Source organism: Centruroides vittatus, unplaced genomic scaffold (genome assembly GCF_030686945.1).
Source record: "Centruroides vittatus isolate TY-2023 unplaced genomic scaffold, ASM3068694v2 contig_374, whole genome shotgun sequence".
In the NCBI taxonomy this organism is placed as follows: Eukaryota; Metazoa; Arthropoda; class Arachnida; order Scorpiones; family Buthidae; genus Centruroides; species Centruroides vittatus.
This window is the reverse complement of record NW_027122196.1, coordinates 190726-213769: the sequence shown is the minus strand read 5'-3', so window position 1 is coordinate 213769 and position 23044 is coordinate 190726. Positions and strand designations below refer to the sequence as shown.

Genomic DNA, 23044 nt, shown 5'->3' with positions numbered 1-23044 from the left:
GAATGTTACAAAATTAATTTTTTTTTAATTGTTGGAATGCATTAATAATTATGTTAAAATCTTAATTGATTTTCCCTGAAATATTTTCATTTTGATACTTTTATTCTGTTTGTTTGTAAGATTGTTTCATATATCTGAAGATGGTTTTCCAATTTAATAAAATGAATTTATCTGATGACTTTGTGGTTTTCAATCAAACTTTATTGATTTTAAGTAAAAATTTTTACAATGGGGGAGAACAAAAATAATTGTAACAATAAATAAAAATTTTATTAATATTGAATTTATATCTTAAATAGATTAATGAGGGTAATTTTAAACATCAATTTAGAGAAATAGTTTCTGAACTTCTCACCATTTGACAGATTTTGGATGCTCAAAATGAGCATCCAAAATTTGATCCCTAAGATGGACCAAGGATCAGGCAAGAAACAAAATAATGAGTTAATAATGGATTATCATTAGTATCACAGTAAGGTCAGGTTGATATTAAGGATATGTTTATAATGACCTTTAAATAAGATAAGAAATTTATTTAATTACAGCCAAATCTTTAATCATTGAACTGTATTCAGATTCAGCGTAGTTTCTTGTTTATAGTTCATTGATGATTTTTTACCTTTTTAAAATTATTATTTCTTTTAAGAAGTTCTTAATTTCAATGGAAAAATGAATTTTGAATACAAAGGAATTCTTTAAGCTATCTAATATGATTTTGATAGATGATCAAGTTAGTCTTCCTAAATCTCTGATTTTAAATTAACATACAATTATAAATGTAAATTATAAAATCTTGTGGGAGTTTCAGAGATAATCTAGTTTTGATTCATTTTTAATGTTGAAATAACAGTAACAATTTGTATTTCCAAAGTAAAATATTATTCATGCAAATAGACAAAATTATTTGTCTTTTTCTCACTACAGATTACATTGCTGCACATATATCATCAGCAGAATTGAGGTTAAAGTTATTCCTCCTATCAAAATTTAAAAATTACTTAGGCCTACTCTCTGAATGTTTTTTTTTTCTTAATTTGATTTATATATGATTAAATTCTTCAATAATTTATTAGTTAACAGAATTTTGTTTGTATAATGTCTTACTCTCTAAACTAATTGAAAAGTTAAATATAAACTATTAATTTTTTAATATAGTTGATGATGTTATATATAAAATTCATTATAAACAACTTTTTATTAGCATTCTATTTTGATTTTGCTATAAGTGTATTTATTAATGAAACAATTTTATATTTTCAGATGGTATTTTGGAAAAATTAAGAGGATAGAAGCTGAGAAAAAGCTTCTTTTGCCTGAAAATGAACATGGTGCTTTCTTAATTCGAGATAGTGAAAGCAGACGAAATGATTACTCATTATCTGGTAACTTTCAATTTTTTTTATTTAGCCCTAGTTTACTAAAGTATCATGATGATGATGATGATACTAAATAGTAGTCTAATGCACTACACGTTTTATTTAATTACCACCTACTACATTGGGTGCATTCATAGTTGAAGACTGGTTTGACCAAGTCACCTGGAGACTGGATCACCCTGCTCAAGGTTAAAGCTTGAGTACCTTGCAGCATTCAGAGAATGAGTCAATGTCATTATGTAGTCATGATCTGATCCAGTCTGTGTGTATCAATTTCTTGTGTTGAGGTTGAAAGTCTCCATAAACCATGTGACCAAGACAATGAAAATTAAAATTTTGCAAATGTCTGGCACATGCAACAGTTCTGAGGAAATGCAGGCTCTTATTCTGTAGATACACAAGACAGATTATTAGTAAAAATGATATAGCCTACATCCTATTAATCACTATCCCAAAACTAAAAACTTTGAGTGTATAGATGCTAATATCGAAATAAAAAATCATCATCAGAACTGGTCTCATCTTTATTTAAGGACCTTTTTGAGCAAAAAAAAATGAACACAACAACCTGCCTCCTGTCTGCCATGTATTTTAGCCCAGAGATCAATCTTTTCTGATTACAGGTGATGATTACCAATGGATGGCATACTCCACAACCAGTGTCATCACAAATCACTCAAATAGATTGCCCAATCCTAACCCAGACTACATCTCATAATGCCCCAATATGATTAAAAAATAAAATTCTGAATTCAAAATGACACTGACCCTATCAATTTTTCTTATGTCCTTTTAGTTCAGATATGTGTTTCACACTCTTCATACACCCCCCCTTTTTTTTTATGTTTCCAAACATTTTACATGAACAGTATCTTCAGTTTTATCATATATCATCATAGCCACAGCTTTGCTGGCCAGAAAGTGCAGATCTTCCACTTTCCTTTCTGTTGAACTTCAGTGAAGACTGAGGCATATCTACATTGATAATATTCCCAATTATGGCTTTTTGAGGTTGCCTAAGTGTAGGAACTTTCAGGAACTGGACCAGTTACGGTCTCATGAGCTCTTAGTGCAGATCTTTTGCATAAGATGGCTTGTGGTGTTTTTATTTTCTTAATTTGTTATAGCAATATGACACATACATACCCATTCACTAGTGTCATATTGAACATGCTATACAAAATGCTTAGAGACCATTATTGGGTTTTCTTGCTGCATGATGTCTTTATTTATTTTATCAAATATGTAACAGCACCTTTTTTGAGTTTTAAACTCAACAAAATGGAATCATATCTTCATTTAAGAATTTATTTTTATCTGAAATAGAAAAGTTTTGTGCTGGAAATTATCTTAACAATAAACATTAATCTCTTGAAACATACAATATTCATAGCTGAAGATTCAAAGACTTTTCTCTCAACAATAATATACACAGTACTATCTTTGATACAATAAATGAAATAGCAAAGTGGTCACAAATGTCCCCTGACCAGAAGTTTGAAAAATGTGCAATTCTGACTGCTCATGTCATCCAGCAGATGAAAGATCAACTATCTAGGGTTAAATTGAATAAATTTTAGCTATTTATTCAAGTTTTAATGAATAGATTAGTTTGATACTGATGTTGAAAATCCATTTAAGTATAAGCAAAATATATATAATGAATGATTTTCAAACATGCATAGAATATTTTGAGATTTAAATAATAATAAAATTTTAACATGTGTAATAAATTTTATAAATATGTCCATATATGTATTTTAAGAAATTTAAAGATTATTTAGTAAAAATAGCTCTGTAATAACTACCAATTCTTTCATAGCATATATAGAAATGTTGATTTGATGTTTAAAATTTCTAAATTTTTATTATTAAATTTAAATTTATAACTACTTTTTAAATATTTATTTTATAAAATATTTAACAGACACTTTCAATCAATAATTCAACAATCATTCTACCATTGTTAAGATTGTTTTATTTGTTACTTTTAGTAATTCTCAAAATAAGATAAATAAAGAAACCAGAAAAGAAGTTGTAAGAACTAAAAGATACTGTATTTTTTAGAGCTGCTCAAAAATTTTATATAAAATATACATCCAAATCTTTTTACAAAAGAATTTTAAGAATTTATTCTTTCACATCTTTCTACAAAATTAGATATAAAATATCATCTAACAAAAACATGAAATGAAAATAAAGTCTGAAATATCTAACACTTCTTTGTGTCTATAAAATAGTTTAAATAGTCAAAAATTTTGTAACAAATTACATTTACATAAAAACAGATCATTAAATTGCTCCAGAAATTAAAAGAAATATTATTTATTATTAACAAAATAAAAGAAATTAATAATAATTACTATTTATATAAGTTTAAATTTATTATAATAGTTCTTCAACAGTTTCGTAATGTAAACTGGCATATCCAGAAATTTGAAATTTTACATCTGTCTATATTTTTAATGTATTATTAACATTTCTTTGCTCAGTCAAAAGTAAAAGTATTTGAATTTGTTGTGTAGCATTATCAATAAAAAATACATATTAGAATAAAAAAAGTTCTTAGCCAGCAATATATTTATCTGCATTTTTACATATTTTGAGGTTTTAATACTGCATTGTTCTATTTCCCTATCTATTTTTATTTAAGTCCATTTTTATTCATCTCTGCTATCAATTTCACTAGAGCATGAAGAATTTTATTTGGCATATTCATCTGATGGTTCTCCTTAAATTTTCAAAACACATTTTTTTAGCTTACTAAAGTGGAGGTAGTAGAGTGAAACTGGTTTTTGGCCAGTGATATATAATTCATTAAATGAAGTAAATTATAATGCACATAGATACACTCATCTAGTAAATTACTTTTTTTTATCTTTATCTTACAAATTAAGTTAGTAGTTAATTATTGATATAATTGTTAAATATGGGAAAGGTGGTAGTTGGGCATCTAGATTTAAACTACTAATCTAGAAAACAAGAAAACAACTGGTGCTCTGTCAGCTAATTTGACCTGATCTGGCCAGTGCTGATGAAATTAATATTTACCTATTTCTAAATCAAATTTAACAGTTTATATCTAACTATCTCTCTCTTTTAACTTATAGCATGCTATATTTGTAGCACAATTTTGTTATTTTAAATCATAGATTATTCAAATAAGAATTAGAACTTAATACAATGGTAAATTATCATTTTATTTAGGAAATGAATAGATCTAAACAGAAAATTTAAGCCATCAAGTTGAGTGATATTAAATTAACTCTTATTTTATTATATTCTGAAAATAGAAAATTACAGCACTTACTCTTACAAACTATTATTATATAATTATATAATATTAGCTAATTTCTCCAAGTTAAATATGACCTCAGTCTTTGTCAATTTATTTCTTAACTCTATTATACTGATATATCAAAAGAAAAAGTATGAAAAATGTTTATTTTATAAACTAGTAGTAAATAAAATAAAATTTATGTAAATTCTTAAATATAAAATTGTAAATTAAAATTAAAAGATATTAAATTAATATAATATAAAAGAAATTCACACAACTTGATTACAGTAATGTATATAGGCCTAAATTCTAGTTTGTACAGAATAGTTTTTTTTTTTTTTTTTCTGAATTTTGAGAATTTTTTTTCTTACTTAAAGTGAATAATTATATAATACTATCTCTTTTTCTGCCACTGTTATTGAGATTAAAAACAATTTTTATAATTAATAAGTAACTCTAACATTATTTTCAAAGTTCATTAGATAACAGATTCTTATAAAATGACTAAAATTAGCATTATTGTCTACATTTTAATATCATTCAGACACTTAAATTCCTGATATGATAATTTATCTTGTTATGAATTTTGTTATAAAATTAACTCAAAACAAAATTGTACATTTTTACATTCTTTGATATGCAAGTTTACACTACTGTATACTATTGGCAAGCGCCAAATCCGACAGAGGGCGCTCAAAATGGCTGCCGAAACAGGTAAGAAGCCGACAGGAAACGTTGTCTTGTAGAAGGTGAAACCGTTTTGGATGCTGGACACATCGTATTTTGTGGATTAAACTCTAACAACAACACTGAACATAGTTTTATTTATCATAATAGTTATGTTTTTATATTAGAACATGGTGTATACTGCTTAAAATATTTAAACACTTCTCACCTGTTACACGTTAACAGGTGAGAAGTGTTTTAATTCTACACACGATGGTCTTTTATTTTATTTTTAAATAATAATTCTTATGTAGTCATGACGTAGCGGTAATATTCCTATTCAAGTTTGAAAATTATTCTCTTGAAAATCTGAAGCCGTCCACATAAAAAGAAAAAAATGTCTAATTTTTTTTTGTAAATGGACATGCCTGTCGAAAAATTGTTTTTGTACGCAGATCGGAAAGAAAATAGGTAAATTTTCTATCTTCATATACATATGTCGAGATAACTTTCCAGTCAAATTTTTAAAAATATTCTTAATTGAAAATATAAGTTAATTTACGTTTTTTGTTTTCATTTTAGTATTATGCTCGGCTATCACATGTTTACGAAAACCAGACAGCCCCGCTTTGCACGCGCATTCTCCCATAATCGAGACGTATTAAAACGACAATATCTGAGATTGCAACACTAAAGCAACAACATGAACTTTCAGTGTTGTTGTTAGAGTTTAATCCACAAAATACAATGTGTTCAGCATCCAAAACGGCTTCACCTTCTACAAGACAACGTTTCCTGTCGCCGATACAGTCTAGAATTTGACATAAATTCAATGTATTTAATAAATATATAAAAATGTAAATACGACTATACAGAGATAAAACTTGCTTCTGAAAGACAGAAGCAAAGTTTTATCTTTGTATAGTCGTATTTATATTTTTATATATTTATTAAATGTAAATAACGCCGGCCATGTACTTTTTATTAATTATTTACTTTATAAATTCAATGATTTGTTCTCCATTTGATCATCGCAGTAGTCGTTACCGATGGAAACTGAATCGGCTCAGGCATTGAACAAACACATGGTCGGTTCCTTACCTGTTTCGGCAGCCATCTTGAGCGCCTCTGTCGGATTTGGCGCTTGCCTATTAATAGTTATAGATAACTTTTACACTACTATGTACAGAAGGTATTCCCAACCTTTTTCATGGATTGACCTCTTTTAAGAAACTTTTAATATTATGTATTACTAAGGTGACCAACCGTTCTCCTTTTGTAAGTTCTGTCCTCCCTTGACACCCGACTGTGAAAAAATAAGTCACGAAATAAACCTTGACAGCACACTTTAACATTAAGTCATAGAAAGTTCGACCGACTGAACAACCCATGACTAAAAAAAAAAAAATAAGAAACAAAGGTCAACGGATTCACGCTAGTCAATATAAACCTATGTGATGATGATATCGCTTATTCGATATAGCATTCAAGTTTGCTCAAGTGCAGGCATATTACAATTCAATAATCCGATACTGTTTTATAAAACAGTTAAGGAGGATGACACCCACGGTATGACTTGAGGTGACAGGTGACACCACTATATCCACCCCGGGTGTCACCCATGCTAGCTATGCCACTGTGCATGCAGTAGAGATTATTATAGTGTATTATTATTATTGCAATGAATAAAATGTTTCTTTTATTTACAATATTTTTTCCTTCAATTTATGTGTCCTCCTTTTCATTATAAAAAAGTTGGTCACCTTAGTATTACAGTATATATATGTGTAATAGCCCTCATACATAATTCTTTAATTTATTTGAAAGCAACAAATTGTGTAATATTTTTAACATTTCAACCATAGGATAGTCAGGTATGGTGCTACCCCAAGGTAGTGGAGAATAAACGTGGGAAATTTTTAAGTATTTTTGACACGTTTTTTTCTCATTACTGTTTCGGAAAAAGATTTTCTAAACAGTTATGTCTAGTAAAGAAAAATCTTTTTTTATAGTTATATAATTTATTTTTTATGTGAATTTTTTTTCACGGTAGTTTTTGGTGATACCCCCAAAAGAATTTAACATATATATATGTTTCTCACTGCTGAGTGGTTAATATGCATTTTATATTTGAAAAGGATTATTGACCCCCACTCAAATTTTCAACTCTTAAGGAATCGATACCAACCCCATTTGGAAGCTCTAATGTATAATAACTTCAGTACTCTTCATTGATTAGTAAGATTTATTTAATATAGTAAGAAACTATTCGACCTGGTTCTCATTGTATTTTTTTTTAAATATTTTTGTGTATGTTTTGTTCAAACTGCTATTTTGATATCTTTTTACTTGAAAATTAAGAAATAATTTTAAAATTATTTTTAGTGCGAGATGGAGACACTGTTAAACATTACCGCATTCGACAGTTAGATGAAGGAGGTTTCTTTATAGCACGAAGAACAACATTTAGAACATTACAAGAATTAGTAGAACACTATAGTAAAAATGCTGATGGACTGTGTGTTAATCTTCGTAAACCTTGCATACAGGTAATCATTTTTATAGTTTATGCAAGTATATAGTTTGGCAATGTAATTAATATTATAATTTATTATTATTATCTATATACATTATTGAAAACATTTTAATAATCATAACATTATTTGATGAACATTATTCTACTGGAAACAATACATACACTTTTTTGGAAAATTTTGAGAATAAAAACATTGCATACATCATCTATCCTGATATTTCCTAGGAATCTATTTTAGTACTTTTTAATGAATGGTTAACCATATGAGAATATTTTGATATTAATCTGGTCTTTCATTCCTGGCTAATCAATAATTACCAGATTGAGTAAGATAACCCTAACAGACTTTGAATTTCTTGATTTTTCTCAAATTTGAGGGAAACTCAAAGACTCTGCTTTTAAGTACATTCTTTTCAGCATGCATTTCTAACCTATTTATTAATATAAAATTGAAAGAGATTGTCTATATAGATGATCAAATTATTAAGTCAAAGCCCTTCAATTTTACAATCCAATCTTAATATATTATCATCAGTATTCTCCAAATCTAATTAAAAATTCAAAAAACAGTAGTAATATGCTATTCACTTATTCATAATCCATATCTTTCTCCAATTTAATATAAAAGGACGTGTATTAAGTTATGTTAACACATATAAAGATCTTGGAATATTGGTTAAACATCAATTTACTATCAAATATCATCTTGAAAAGATAGGTAAATCCCTTTCATTTGCCTTGGGATATTATTATTCTGCAAAACAATATCTTCCAAAATTGTCCTAAGAAGTATATAGTCTTCACAAATTTTCATTCTGTAATAGACTAGTGATATAGTCAATGATTGCTCCATCTCTTGTTAATAAAGCTAGCAAGGAAATTCCTATGGTCTATTTCCTGTTAAATAAATTTAGCAACTTGCCATATACTACTAATCCAGATGTAGCTTGTGTTAGACTAGGTTTACCAGAACTAAAAAAAGGAATAAAAATATTTTGATTGTATATTATACAGTGGAACCTCTATATTTGTCATTAATCTGTTCCTAAGGACCTAACAAATATGGAACATGACAAATATAGAAACAATTTTTCTCATAATAAATAATCAATATTCAATTAATTTGTTCCCATCCTGGAAAAAAAGGTACAAGAATAAAAATTATGTTGTTTGTAAAACTTTATTTTTATTGTACTAAATAAATACAGTATAGTGGTAGAAGGGGAAGAACAGTATTATTAATATAGTATTATTGTTTAGAAGAGGACATCAATTAAAACATTTAGGTAATTCCAATTATGATCATGGGGTCTGTTTTGCCAATGATTCAGTAGCACTTGATTTAATAAAGAACTTGTCCAGTGTTAATCTTTGTAAACCTTGCATACAGGGTTGAGCTGACTCTAGTCTGTTGAGCTTGACTCTAGTCTGACTCTGTGAAGAGACATGAGAGGTGTAGCATAAGTGGGAGGCCCTCCTCGGGGTCGCCGTTGAAATACCACTACTTTCATCGTTTCTTTACTGACTCGGTGAAGCGGAGAGCGGACGTTCGCGTCCACCGTTCTAGCCCTAAGCTCGGTCGCACGACGACTGCAGCGATCTGCCCCGAGGACAGTGTCAGGCGGGGAGTTTAACTGGGGCGGTATATCTGTCAAAAGGTAACGCAGGTGTCCTAAGGCGAGCTCAGCGAGGACAGAAACCTCGCGTAGAGCAAAAGGGCAAAAGCTGGCTTGATCTTGATTTTCAGTACGAATACAGACCGCGAAAGCGGGGCGCGAAAGCACAAAATTGTTGTGTGGTTTTTGTCTGCTTTTTAAAACTTTTCTGAAGTAGACAATTACATTATCATTGAATGAATGTATTTGTATTTTGGTTGACTATAGCAACATTTGGTGCCACTTTGGAGCAATTGAAACTTTGTTTCTCACATTGATTATTTTTTAATAACTCAACAACACACATGACGACCGCACAAAGCAGACAGCTAGCTAACCTGGCTAGCTGATCGGCGTGGGCTTGTGATTGTAGTGCCACTTCCAGTGTTGGGAATGACGATGAATACAGAAATTACTGACGAATATGGAAAAATAAAAAAGTCATCAAAATGTGACGAATATCAAATATTACGAATATAGAGGTTCTGCTGTATTTTAAGTATTTTAATGGTCTAATACATAATTACTGGTTTTAATCTAAAAATATCCAATAGGAGAAAATGTAGTGCAACATGTCTACACACTTCTCATTACTATAGCAATATCCCACAGATTATACTTTTACCATAATGCTTTACATGCCAGTCCAGTAAAACATATTACATTACAATTTCTTACAATATAAAAGAACATATAAATGTATTTTATATAATTGATCAGTAATATAGTATGCTTTATTAATTCTTTTTATTTTTTAAATTTTCAGTATCTTAAATTTAAGAAATATATATATATTAAAAGTTATCAAATATTTAAAAATAGTAGATATTATATTTTTATATTATTTGATATTATTATTTATGTCTCCTTTTTATGTAATTAATTGTTTGTGTTTATCTATATTTTATCATTTATAACTTTTTTATACATGTATATTTGTTAATTTTGATTAGATCTATTATATTATTATAAAGTGCATGTTAATTGTTATTATGGGGGATTTCATTGTCATAACATTAGACTTATTTATTTTACATATAATTGTAAGTCTATTTATTTATTTAAAGTTTTCTGATGAATTTAGCTTCCAGCTAAATGCATCATAAATTCTTAAATTTTGCCAGAAGTTTATATAATTAAATAATTGTTAATATATTATGTAATAATGAAAACTTTCAAATAAATATGAAATATTACAAACAAGACAGAAAGAAATGAAAAAAAGTATGTTTAGACTGAACATTTCATTCTTTTCCAATGACTAAAGTTAAATTTAAACCTAGAATATAAAATTAATGAAGTAGAAAGTTACCAAGGCCGTTCCACATTTTTTCCCCAAGGGCTACATTTAAATGCTTAAAATTTCAAATATAATTTTAGTTTTCAACGAAAATAACATGACAATAGAATATATGAGTAAATAAAATAAGTGTAATTTTAAGAATATTTTATAACATAAAATTAGTTTTCTTTTTTTAATTTGCACTCCTTGACAAAAATAGTTACACAGCAAGGTGTTGGAATTGAATGAAACTTTTTAGTGGGAATCTATATTGATGATTATAAGTCATTTACAATATTATAGCAAAGAGAAATTAGCCCACTCTTGACACTTTGAGGGCAGTTTGTATTTTAGTTGCTTAAAACATCTCAATATATTAATTATTTCAGTAATTCTATAGCTTATTGAATGGATGTGGCATGAATTGATTTTATTTATTTTTTCAATAGTATGGTGTTAAATGTATAAACTTTACAATTTAAAAAAGATAAGATGTTAAATTTTTGAATTAATGTGCTTATTGAAAGAACATTATTATTATTTAAGAATATTTAAATAATCTTTCAATAAAATAAGTACATTAGGTCAAATTTACATTAAATGAAAAGCTTTCTGTAAATAATATAAAATATTATTATATGCTTTGTTTAAATTGTGCAATGTAAAGAGTATTTATTTATCTAAATGCTTTCTGATTTAATTGTAAATAAATTTTTAAAAAATTTTGAATTTTAAGTATACTCCTTACATTTTAAAATTAATACTGAAGCATACTGCTATAATTTATTAAAGATAATTTGTATTCAAAGTGCCGTACATTTTACTAAACTTTTCATTAGCTATTTTCATGCTTGATTTTAATTATACTATTAAAAGCACAATTAATATTATCATATGTTAAACCTTATAGTTTATGACCTGAATTCATATTGTGTTAATCTTCTTCCAATGTTCCCACAAATTTAATTACAGAAATTTTTTCAAAAGTCCATTAATCGTGTTTATTTCCGAATGAAAGTTTTAGACCTGACAATACACAAGCGAACCTTAAATATCTCCAGCAATGAACTTTAATATAAGCAAGAATATGGATAAATGTTTTTGATCTGTAAATAAGGTTTGCATCAGGTCTCATCAGTGTTCTAAATTGGAATGCAAGAAAACACATGATGTTTTTCAAATTTTGAATATATTTAAAAATATAAAATATAAATATTACATAATTGCACAAAGATTGCTACACAAATGATTTTTATTTTCTTTCAATCTTTCTATAACAATCTGGAATTTACACAAACATACTAAGTTTCATTATTTTATATTATTTGTGTATTTTGTACAAGTGCAAGTATTTTTTGTTGTTTTTAAACAATATTTGCAAATTATTGTAGAAGCTAACTACAAATACAAATTAGAAAACTAATTTGTATAATTGTGTAATTTTTATATATTACATATTTGAATATGTTTGGAATTTGAAATACATTGTGTTTTCTTTCATTCCAATTTGGAACATCAGTGAGATCTGACACAGGTCTTATTTACAGATCAAAAATATTTGTCCATACTCTTTTTTGTAATTGAGATGATTCTTTTAGGTTTTGAAAATATTTTTATATTCAAGTATAATCCAAACATTTGAAAATGGAAACTTGTTTTGTGGTATTATTTTAATGTAGTTTCTTTATTTGAATGTTTTTGCTTATAAAATATGTATTTTTAAATTTTTTTTTTGTACATATACTTTATATGTAATTTGTGGGTCTGCTTTCTTCCTTCAGTTAATTTTGATTCAATAAACAGCAGTGATATCAAATTTCTGGCAAATATCCAGAACCAGATTTTAAATTTGAAAATATTATATTCTGTTTGCTATATTTGAAAATGCTTTCTCATAGTAAATTTCTTGTATTTCTCAATTTACATTCTTATTGTAAAATAATTATGAATCAAAGAATAGAATATAGTTCAAAATATAGTTTTTGGAATTTTACTGTGATAATGCTTGAATCTATATTATATCCTAAATTTAACAAACATATGAGGAATTATAACTATCAAATAATATATATATTGATGATTTCAATTCTCTAAAATCTTATTATGTCAAACTTTTATTTAGAAAAATTATGTCATAAATTACTTAAATTATGTCATAAAATTAAAATAACTATTAACAAATTTCTTTATTAATAGCATCTTCAAGAGCTCAATAAACATGTCAGATATGTTTGATGATAATCTGTTACATCAAATTTTAGTGTTTACCAAATTATTAAAATTATTATTGACTGTTATATTGTCTAACAGACAATATAACAGTCAATAATAATTTTTGACTGAAATTTTTAAGGATTGTGGTTTTTGTGTGTCCCAAGTGTGACATTACATTAGCATGTGCTACTCAAACCCATCATCTGTTATCATCTGTTTTATAATTTTGATAATTATACAATTTGGAGTAAATATAGAAAACAATCTGGCAAAACAATTGACTAATCCAGGATTATGCAACCTATGGCATGTGTGCCAAATGTGGCATGTTGGATGATTTTCAGTGGCGCACTAATTGTATAGAAATGTAGTAATAATTTATATTTTAATTATTAATTACACATTTAAATGGAAGTCATATTTCAGTGTAGACCATGGTACATTAAAAATGAATCTCTTGCTTGTATATTTATATTATAGTGCATGTGTTTACATGTTGCCATCTATGTATTGTGTATTTGCTTCACATGTAAGAACATAATTCAATTAACTCAACTTCAAAATTATATATTTTTGAAGTCCACAATTTTGATAATATATATAATAAAACTGTAGTCATGTCAACACTGGAATAATACCATAACTTAGGTTCAGTACAATACCACAGAAAGATTACCAACCCCTGGATCAAACCTGCAATTCTTACTCAAATGCATTGCTCTGATAGAGAATGTTAGATGGCTCACATCTAAGTTATCTTGATGTCAAATATCTTGTTTCAAGTTAGCCATGAAGGAAGCTTCCATTGTTTCAATATCTGTAGTCCATCGTGGTGTTACATTTTACTTGACCAATAGTGTGTATATGTATCTTTTGTTAGCAAAATGGTGTTATCTGTTATGTTAAAATCATTAAATTACAGATAGAAATTAAATCTTTATAAACTATAATTTTTGAACTAGGGATAGAATATTTTCTCTCTTTCTGCTTATTTTATCTCTGCTTAATAGTTTTTTTATCAGTTTAGATAAAATAAAATAGAAAAGTTCTATAATTATTTTTTAAAATGTCTTTGAAAAAAAAATTTCACAAAAATGTGTTTTAATATTTTTAACAAATATGATTAAGTTTGACGAATATTTCAAACTTGAAATTTAAAGTATTTTCACTACAATCAACTCAATTTTCTGTAAATGATTTCCATTCTGAACTTTAACGTTAAAAATTTTAAGCAGAATTAATAAATATTTTTTCTAAATTTCTGTGTAGAGGCTTTTTCACTTTCTAAGACTTTTGTAAAGAAATGTTGCCAAATAACATTTGTTTTGTAGCCATAAATAAATGTTCATTAGCATTCCAAACTTCAAATAACACATGTAAAAGCATTCCAGAATGTTCAATTTTGTTGTTTTTTGAATTTTTTTGTAAAATTTTGTTTTCATGAGGTTATTTTTTGATGTAAGAGAAGTGTGGAAATACAAACTATCATTTATTTTAGTTTGACTTAAAGCACTATTTGTGTTGATATAGAATTTGTTCAAAAGAATAAATAAGTTAAAACACTTATTCCGTATGCTGTAGATAGAAGTTTTCACTGAAAAACAGTTTGGATTGTATTGGTATAAATACAATCTAACAAAATAAAATATTTAAGTATTTAATTACTGTTTTATAATATTGAAATCCTTAAATATCATTTTAGATATTATTCATAACTATTTTATTATTTAACACAGTTTTATTAAAAATTATTTTATTTATTTAAAATCTCTTAAAATTAGAGAAATTCCTAAAATCTTTAATTAAAATGAGATATACAGATTAAATTGTTAGTGTAAGGACCACAAGAGAAAATCACACTAAACAACGTTTTTACTTTCCACCACAATTATTTAATGTTTTGACAAGCATTTTTGAATTGCTTTACAGACATACTTCAGGCTTACATATACATTTAATGTATCTTTTTGTTCTATTTCTGGAACATTAGAATATTCCAAAATATGCTCACAACAATTTTTAAATTTAAAAATCATTGTGAACATATTTTGAAATTTTTGAGAATTATGGTTTTATGTGTCCCAAGTGTGACATTACATTAGTATGTGCTACTCAACCCCATTTACATACATACTTACTAACAATTACTTATATTTCTTTGCAATCTATTTCCAACAAGAGTCATTCTAATATTTCCATAAATTTATTTGCTGCATTTTTTAAATCCTTAATTGCAATGTTTTTTTAAATTAATTGCAAGAGACATAAATATAGAAATTGTTTGTGTTGTTTTGTGCAAAAGATAATCAAATTTACTAAAAAAATTAAAATAAATATAATTTTATTAATTGTTGTTTTAAAAAAATTTGCCTGCTTTTTAAAAAAATTTTTTAAAATTTTAATTATAAGCGAGTTAACATTGATTGAACTATCGGACTACCTAGTTTCAAATTAAGCCCTATAGTCGACAAAAAATATAAGTGGTGGCAAAACAGTTTAAAATATAAACAAAATTATATTCTGATTTGAAAAATATTATATAAAATAATTTTTAATATTTAATGTTTATTTAGAATAATAGACTTACACAAAAAAATATATAAATTTTTTATAGAGTCTTTTCTTTCCCTGTTTCACAGACTAAATTAGAAGTAATAGTTAATTGGCTTGAAGAAATAAAAAAAATCTTCTTAAGACAGCAAAAAAATAGAATATTAAAAATTACAACTATTTATTACCACTATATTAAATTACCACTGTAGAATATTAAAATGACTTTCTCATTATAATTATGAAATGTTTATGTTCATATTATGTTTTTGTTATGATTTGTAGATGATGCTGTGATACATTAAATTTTCAAATGCAATTTGCATGATTCTAAATGAAAATACAGTAGAGAACCGAAAATCTGAATCAATTGGGGACTGGGGTTGTTCAGATTAGTCATTTGTTCCGATTACGGTCTATGTACGAAAAAAATATATTAACCTGTCTGATGTTCAAACTTTTCTCCGTTGCGTATCGCTTCGTGTTGAATTTTCGTCAATTTTAAGCCTAACGAAAATTTTTATAATAATAATCGAGGCTATCGTATCGTTAAAAATTATTTCTTTATTTTGTACAAACAAAATAAATATATTGAAGAATATAAAAACATGAAAATTATACTTTAGAAGTAAATTTAGTATCAAAAACGTTCGATTCAGCACGACACAGTCCGACTGAAAATCATACCGATTACCGGCGATTTCGATTACCAGGGTGCCGATTTACGACTCTCTACTGTACTGGTTTGTGCTAAGTCTATTGCCATTTTGAGTTTTAAAAATTGATTTTTCAAGACGAGTCAGTCCTGACATTTGTGGCTCAAGTGAACAAATTCAAAAATTTTGTTAACTTATGACAATATTTGTTTGGCTCATTTGCGATCATCATTTATTGTTAAATATGATGGAATTAAAGCATTTGAGACATTCCAATTGCGAGAAGCATGAAAAAAGAAGTGCATCTTCTCGTTTACCTTCAGTCATCATGTCTGCTGACAAATCAGTTTCCAAAGATTGTAACTCTAGATATGATATTGGATAGTTCTTTGAGTAAAAGGAAATTAATTAGTCATAATTTCTTTAAGGGTAGTGCTGCAATATTAACTTTATCTGAAATAAGATTACACATTAGTTTTGTAGTACTCAATAAAAGCAGGTTTATCTACACAAATGGAGAGTTTTTGGATTTCTTTTGAAAGGTTGATTCTGAATTTCCCAATTGTTTTCCATTATTAAGCTTGATGTTTATTAACTAATGAATGTACATTGCTTACAATGTAAATCGTTAATTTTTCTAAACTAAAATAAACTTTAGAAAGTGTTCAAGAGTCTGAATCAGGAGAAATTTTGGTGTTGTCCCATCATTAATCATAATTTAAAAGTTGCAAAAATATAAATTTTAAGTAAAATTTTTTCCTAGATAGTTGAATATTATTGTTGCAATATTTTAGATTGAAAAACCGACTACCAGTGGATTGTCTCATAACACACGTGATCAATGGGAAATTGACAGAAATTCTCTTAAGTTTGTTCGTAAATTGGGACAAGGACAGTTTGGTGAAGTTTGGGAAGGTTTATGGAACAATACAACACCTGTAGCTATCAAGACGCTCAAAACAGGTAATTTAAGAAGCTAATTTCTTTATGAAAATTTTTAAATTTAAATAGCAATGTAAAAATGTAAATGTTCTTAGAAATTTTATTTTGTAATCTGGAAATTGTTTTATCTCAGGTACAATGGATCCTAAGGACTTTTTAGCTGAAGCACAAATTATGAAAAAATTGAGACATTCCAAATTGGTTCAATTATATGCTGTATGCACATTAGAAGAACCTATATACATAATAACTGAACTAATGAAAAATGGTAGCCTGTTGGAGTATTTACAAGGTAAATTTATTGAAATTTTTTAATTGAAAAATTGGTAAAAATTTAATTTGACAAATTTTAGTAACTGATAAATCTAAACTAAAAACAGTTATTGATTTCTCTTAACAATATTACAAAATTATTATTATCTGCATTTATTTTGAATATAGTTTCTGTAATGATAGTTATTGTATAAAATTTTAAAACTTTCAACTTTTGGAGAGGTATCTATTGTTTTTATGATTTATAAAATAAGTTTTAAATGACTTTGTTATATAGATTTTATATATATATATTTTTTTTAATTGTAGCAATAACATAAAATAATCATTTCAGTTTAAAATTAATTTCAAAATATTAGTTTAAAGTAGGTTATCAATAATATGTTGAAACAAAGGCATATGCTTGGGTAGTGTGTGGTACCACTGGCAATATCTGTGCATTGACTTTTACATTGAAAACTACACTAAGTTCCTCAAGAATGGAAGTTAAAGAAATTTATGTTGAAATATTTATATGAATCTGAATCAGTTCATTTTGATAATCATCCCAGATTTTTTAATTTCAACTAATTCTTATATTAAATAGTAATAATTTTAAAAAATTAAATAAATTTTTGTATTTTTTTAATACTGTTGTCAAAAAGATTTTATAAAAAATTGAAATCATAATGATAATTTATGATATTAATATTTGATTTAAGCTATATTGAATAAATTATCAATAAAATTAAATTAAATGATTAGTCAGATAAAAAGTACTATTTTTAAATGTGAACAATTTGAAAAAGTAAGAAAAGAATGTCACTAAGGAGAAGCACAAATGCTAAGAAGATTGACCAAATAAAAAGCTCTGATTTCTATAAATGTTTTTCAGGACCCAAAAAGTTTTAAATCATAAATTTGAATGAGAACACCCATATATTTTCATTTAGCATTCTGGAGGAATTTAAAAACTAGAACAGTTTTCTTTTTTATCAAAAGAAAATTTTTGATTTAAAACATCCCTATGTAAAATATCAGTTTTTAAAAGTAAATGTCATCAGTTTTATGAAATAACATTTGTAACAGTAATATAGGGCAAAAGAATAAAAATGAAGTAAAATAAAATGTAATAATAATAAAATAAAAAATAAAATAAGCAAAAACAAGATAAAATAAATTAAAAAAACACAATTATAATAATATATAAAATGTTTGGAAAGTTTTTTAGCTCAGTTAAATCTTTAAGGGAGTGAAAGTTCAGATTACCAAGGAATTGGTAACATACCCTGATGATCTGAACTTTTCCAAAGAACTGTAGTCCCAAAAACTGCTAATCCAAATATAAAGCTTTGACTTCTGTATTCTTCTTAGCAAATGTTTTTCTTCTGATTATTACATGGAGTTGACATACTTTAAAACTTGTTAGCTAGCCAAATTAAGTCAGAAAGCTATCATAAAATTAGTATGGAAGAAAGAACATTTTCTTGAACTAATGTAAATTGAATGAAGGCTGCCAAAAAGCATTCACATAACTTGTCTCTCCTTAGACTACCTAGAAGCAAAAGATCTTGAAACTGGAAATCAGAAAAGGAACACAGAGTTTAAACTTAGTAATTATCAAGCTAGATCCAATTGACACGATAAATGGGTTTGAATTTTAAATGATTTAATTGGAGACAGAAAGAAGATAGATCTAGATATCTGAATATAAAATGGATTTTTAAACATCAGATACCATCTGCTAATGCCTCCAAAAACTCCTTGAAGCTCAAGAAGGAATTTTGGCTCCACAAGAAGTGTTTGAGCTACTCACCAGTGGCCACAAATATGTAGCATCAAAAGGAGCAGATGCAAACATGATAAGGACCTGTTTGGAATTTGACAAAGATTGTCTGATGCTGGCAATGAGGTCCAACAGGCTACCAAATAGGCACTATCAAATGAACTAAAGGAAGCTATCCAAATAAAACAGTTACCTAGCAAATTCAGCTTTGACAAATCATTTGGTGTCCTGGTTAAAAAGAGGGGAGGGGAATGGTGAGATGAGAACTAGATTATTACATTCTCAGACAAAGGGAACACACCAGCTATTACAAAAGGAACAGTAACTTTACAGTGGAGATGTTTGACTTTCCCTGCAGTCTGATCTACAGTCTGTCCAATAACACCTAATTTTACATACTATAGAAAGCACATAAAACTTTAAAGTGGAATGTACAAGATACCTATTATAGATAATAACAGTCTTTTTACCTGGATGTGCTATCCAGGTAAAAAGACTGTTGTTATTATCTGTAACCTTGCAACTAGATTTAAAAACTCAAGGAGGATTTAAAGAAAGGACATGTATTAATGGTCTTTTTGGCCCAACTAGCCAAAGATATATGACCAGCTAGCATGCTACCTCCTGAAACAGGAAGCTGAGATCATGATATTGGACACAAGATTTCTTCCTATGAAAATGGTTCTACAGCTTTTTATAGCAAGGTCCACTCTACTTCTGCTGAACAAATAAAGAGAAAGTAATGATGTGGACACATGGGTATAGTTAGTTTCATTCTTTCACTTTCGTTTTATTATTATTAATCTTTATTTTATTTTAATGTTTCTAAAACACTTTCTATGTTGCATTCTTAATAAAACATTTTTCATCTTTTTTGAAATGAGTTTTTTGCCAAGTACTGTATTTGAATTCTAGTGAAGTTTAGGGTACACTTTCAGATTGGATGTATTTGCTGTGATGCAAGAGTATGTTTATCTGACTTGTCTCCAAACAACCAAAAGAAATTTGACCTTACAAAGATTCACATAATAATTGAATTATTATTTATTTTCTAAACAGGTGGTTTTTATGATTAATATGAAATAAGTTGTTGCAAGATAATTTAATATAATTTGTGATACATATTAATATAAGTTATTATATAAAATATTTTCATTTTAATCATGGAAATGGTTTCATTTTCAGGCAGGGGTCGTTCTTTAAAATTAGCTCAGCTGATTGACATGTCAGCTCAGATTGCAGCAGGAATGGCTTACCTCGAATCACAGAACTACATTCATAGAGATTTAGCTGCAAGAAATATTCTTGTTGGAGATAATAATATTGTTAAAATTGCTGACTTTGGATTAGCTAGACTTATTAAGGTAAATATTTATCATTAATTTATTTTTTGATAAATATGAACAAGTAATTGATGTAATACTTAACAGTTAATTCAGTTTGTGACACTTGTTGAAATACTTTTTTAGAAACAAAAACAAATGATTTATCAGTTTAAATACATGATATATTGATTATATCAAAATTATGCAAACTTGAAGAATCTTCTTTTCTTTAAACATTTTGAATTTTCAGTAAAATATACAGGAATATATATGATGCAAACTTCTTTAAATTAAAATCATGATAAACTAATTTACATTACCAATTTATATATAAAATAATTTATCTACAAGTAAATAGTGGCTAGTGAATATAGTCATCAAAGATTTAACATAACAATGTACAGTACATTAAAATAAAATTTATAACAATTGTTTATGTAATTCTTAAAATAAAAAGAAAAATCAAAATAAGTTGTAATTCAGAATTTTCCTGCACACTGTAACAGTAGCAGTGTTGTATTGTACAGCTTGGATTTCATTCAGGTAGTCATCCATACTCTATCCCATGAACTTTTTCTACTTATACAATAAATCGTTATTTATACAAATAGAATATTTGCTTACATTTTTATTGTATTATGTCATGAGGTACTTCCTGAATTCAAAGATTTGAAATGGAATATTTAACAGGCAAGTGTCAACATGTTAGCTAACATTGTGGATGAGCAATTGTAAAGCAAACTAGCCTGGCCTACAATTATTTGTAGTATCTTTTAAACATTAGTCATACTCCAAAGAAATTAATGTTAAAAATACCGGTAGAAGAAAATACAGTACAATCTTGGTAATCTGTACATTCACTAATTTGGTGCATCTAGCAATTCAACACTAGTCAACTCTTGGATATTATCATACTGTTGCCAATTCCCACTAGTTCAAACTCCAGTTCTCACCATTTTTGAATATCTTTTGATTAAATGTTACATGATATCAGTTCTGAGCTTGAACACTCAAGCTTGGGCATAATATTAAACATTATTATGCTCACATCTTAAGTTGAGTAAAAAGTACTCCATACAGTATCATGTTATAAGGTAAATATTGATATAAAAATCAACCCCCTGAAATTTCCTACCAAAAATACTGTATCTCCCACTAAATTTTCCACAGTTGTTTTAATTTCCTAATAAATTTAAATGGAATCCAGAATGAATTGGTGTAGAGAATTCAATCTTCTTCTGACAGTTAAGTGTAAATACACATTACCTTAGTCATCTTCAATAAGACAGAATTCTTACTAAGTCTAGTTTTTTTGTCCTGAACTTGTTTGTAATTCCTTCCAAACTCTGCCCACACACACACACACACACACACACGATGGTGTAAGGAATACACACATGCACACACACAACTCCTGCAATTTTTTGTCTAATCCAGATAAAACTTTGGTTATATTTGTTTTATGTTCTGGTGGAAAGTATAAGCTACTTATTTTGCAGAAATATTAGCTGTAGCATAAACGTTTTATCAATTTTGGATTGGTGATCACATTTGCATTGCAGTGACATCAGTGACCTCATTTAGTCCATGCTTGGCAATGGAATTGTCCTTAAGTTGCTTTTTTAAATATTTGGCAAATGTTATATTTTAAACGTACTTCATTAAATTTAAATTTAAAAAAAAAAAAAAGATAGCTGCATCGTGTCACTTCAACAAATGTTTTAAAAAGTCTTTCCATAGTGACAGCATGTTCTGTTATCCAATCAGAAATATCAGTCTAATGAGCCTGTATTTTAAAATGTATTATTGCACTTTAATTATATTTTGATGGCAGTATAATTTGTAGAAATACTAGTTACTCTTCCTGAATTTCTTGAAATCTATACTCTTCTCAATTCTTCAATCTCTATTTTCTCATATATGTCTACCAACTAGCTTCTTATCCTCTTTTTATTAATTAGTTCTCAAATACTCAATTAGATATAAAAAAAGAAAAAAAAGTGGCAAGAGTCTTCAGTACTGTTTAATGTAAAACTTTTAATGGATAGAAAGTTTTAATGTTGTTCACACAAAACATGTGTGTTTAAAAAATTGAGGAAATTTTAATGTCAAAGTTTTTTAAAAAGGTTTAGGCTAAACATTGTAAATCATATTAATTACAGTTTTTTAAAATGGAAGTATACTGTTTATGTAGTAGTGGGTAACTGTAGACAGTGAACAATATATATATATATATATATATATATATATTGTTCACTGTGTATATATATATATATATATATATATATAATATAATATCTAAAATCATACATCTCTATATATATGTAGTTGCAAGAATTGTGTAAAACTCAGATAAGAAATCTAACTGAAGAGGGCACAACAAAAAAGTGCCAAAATGCATTTTAGATGTCAGAGTTGAGTGCTGTATATTATAATGGATAGTTTTGCAATAAAATAATGGTCTTAAGTCTCTTTGTGTGATAACCCCTAAAATAACTGGAATATAACAGTAATTGAGAACTAA

General features: G+C 27.2%; 1 protein-coding gene across 1 annotated transcript in view; it reads left to right on the top strand.

Annotated features, from left to right (window-relative positions):
• Positions 1-23044, top strand: part of LOC136975512 (tyrosine-protein kinase Src42A-like) — a 43189-nt gene that overhangs the window by 14950 nt on the left and 5195 nt on the right. The window contains exons 2-6 of the mRNA XM_067270576.1: positions 1261-1382; positions 7708-7871; positions 17010-17178; positions 17291-17449; positions 20381-20559. Of these exons, the coding sequence (XP_067126677.1) occupies positions 1261-1382; positions 7708-7871; positions 17010-17178; positions 17291-17449; positions 20381-20559 (793 nt within the window). The remainder of the gene's footprint in view (positions 1-1260; positions 1383-7707; positions 7872-17009; positions 17179-17290; positions 17450-20380; positions 20560-23044) is intronic.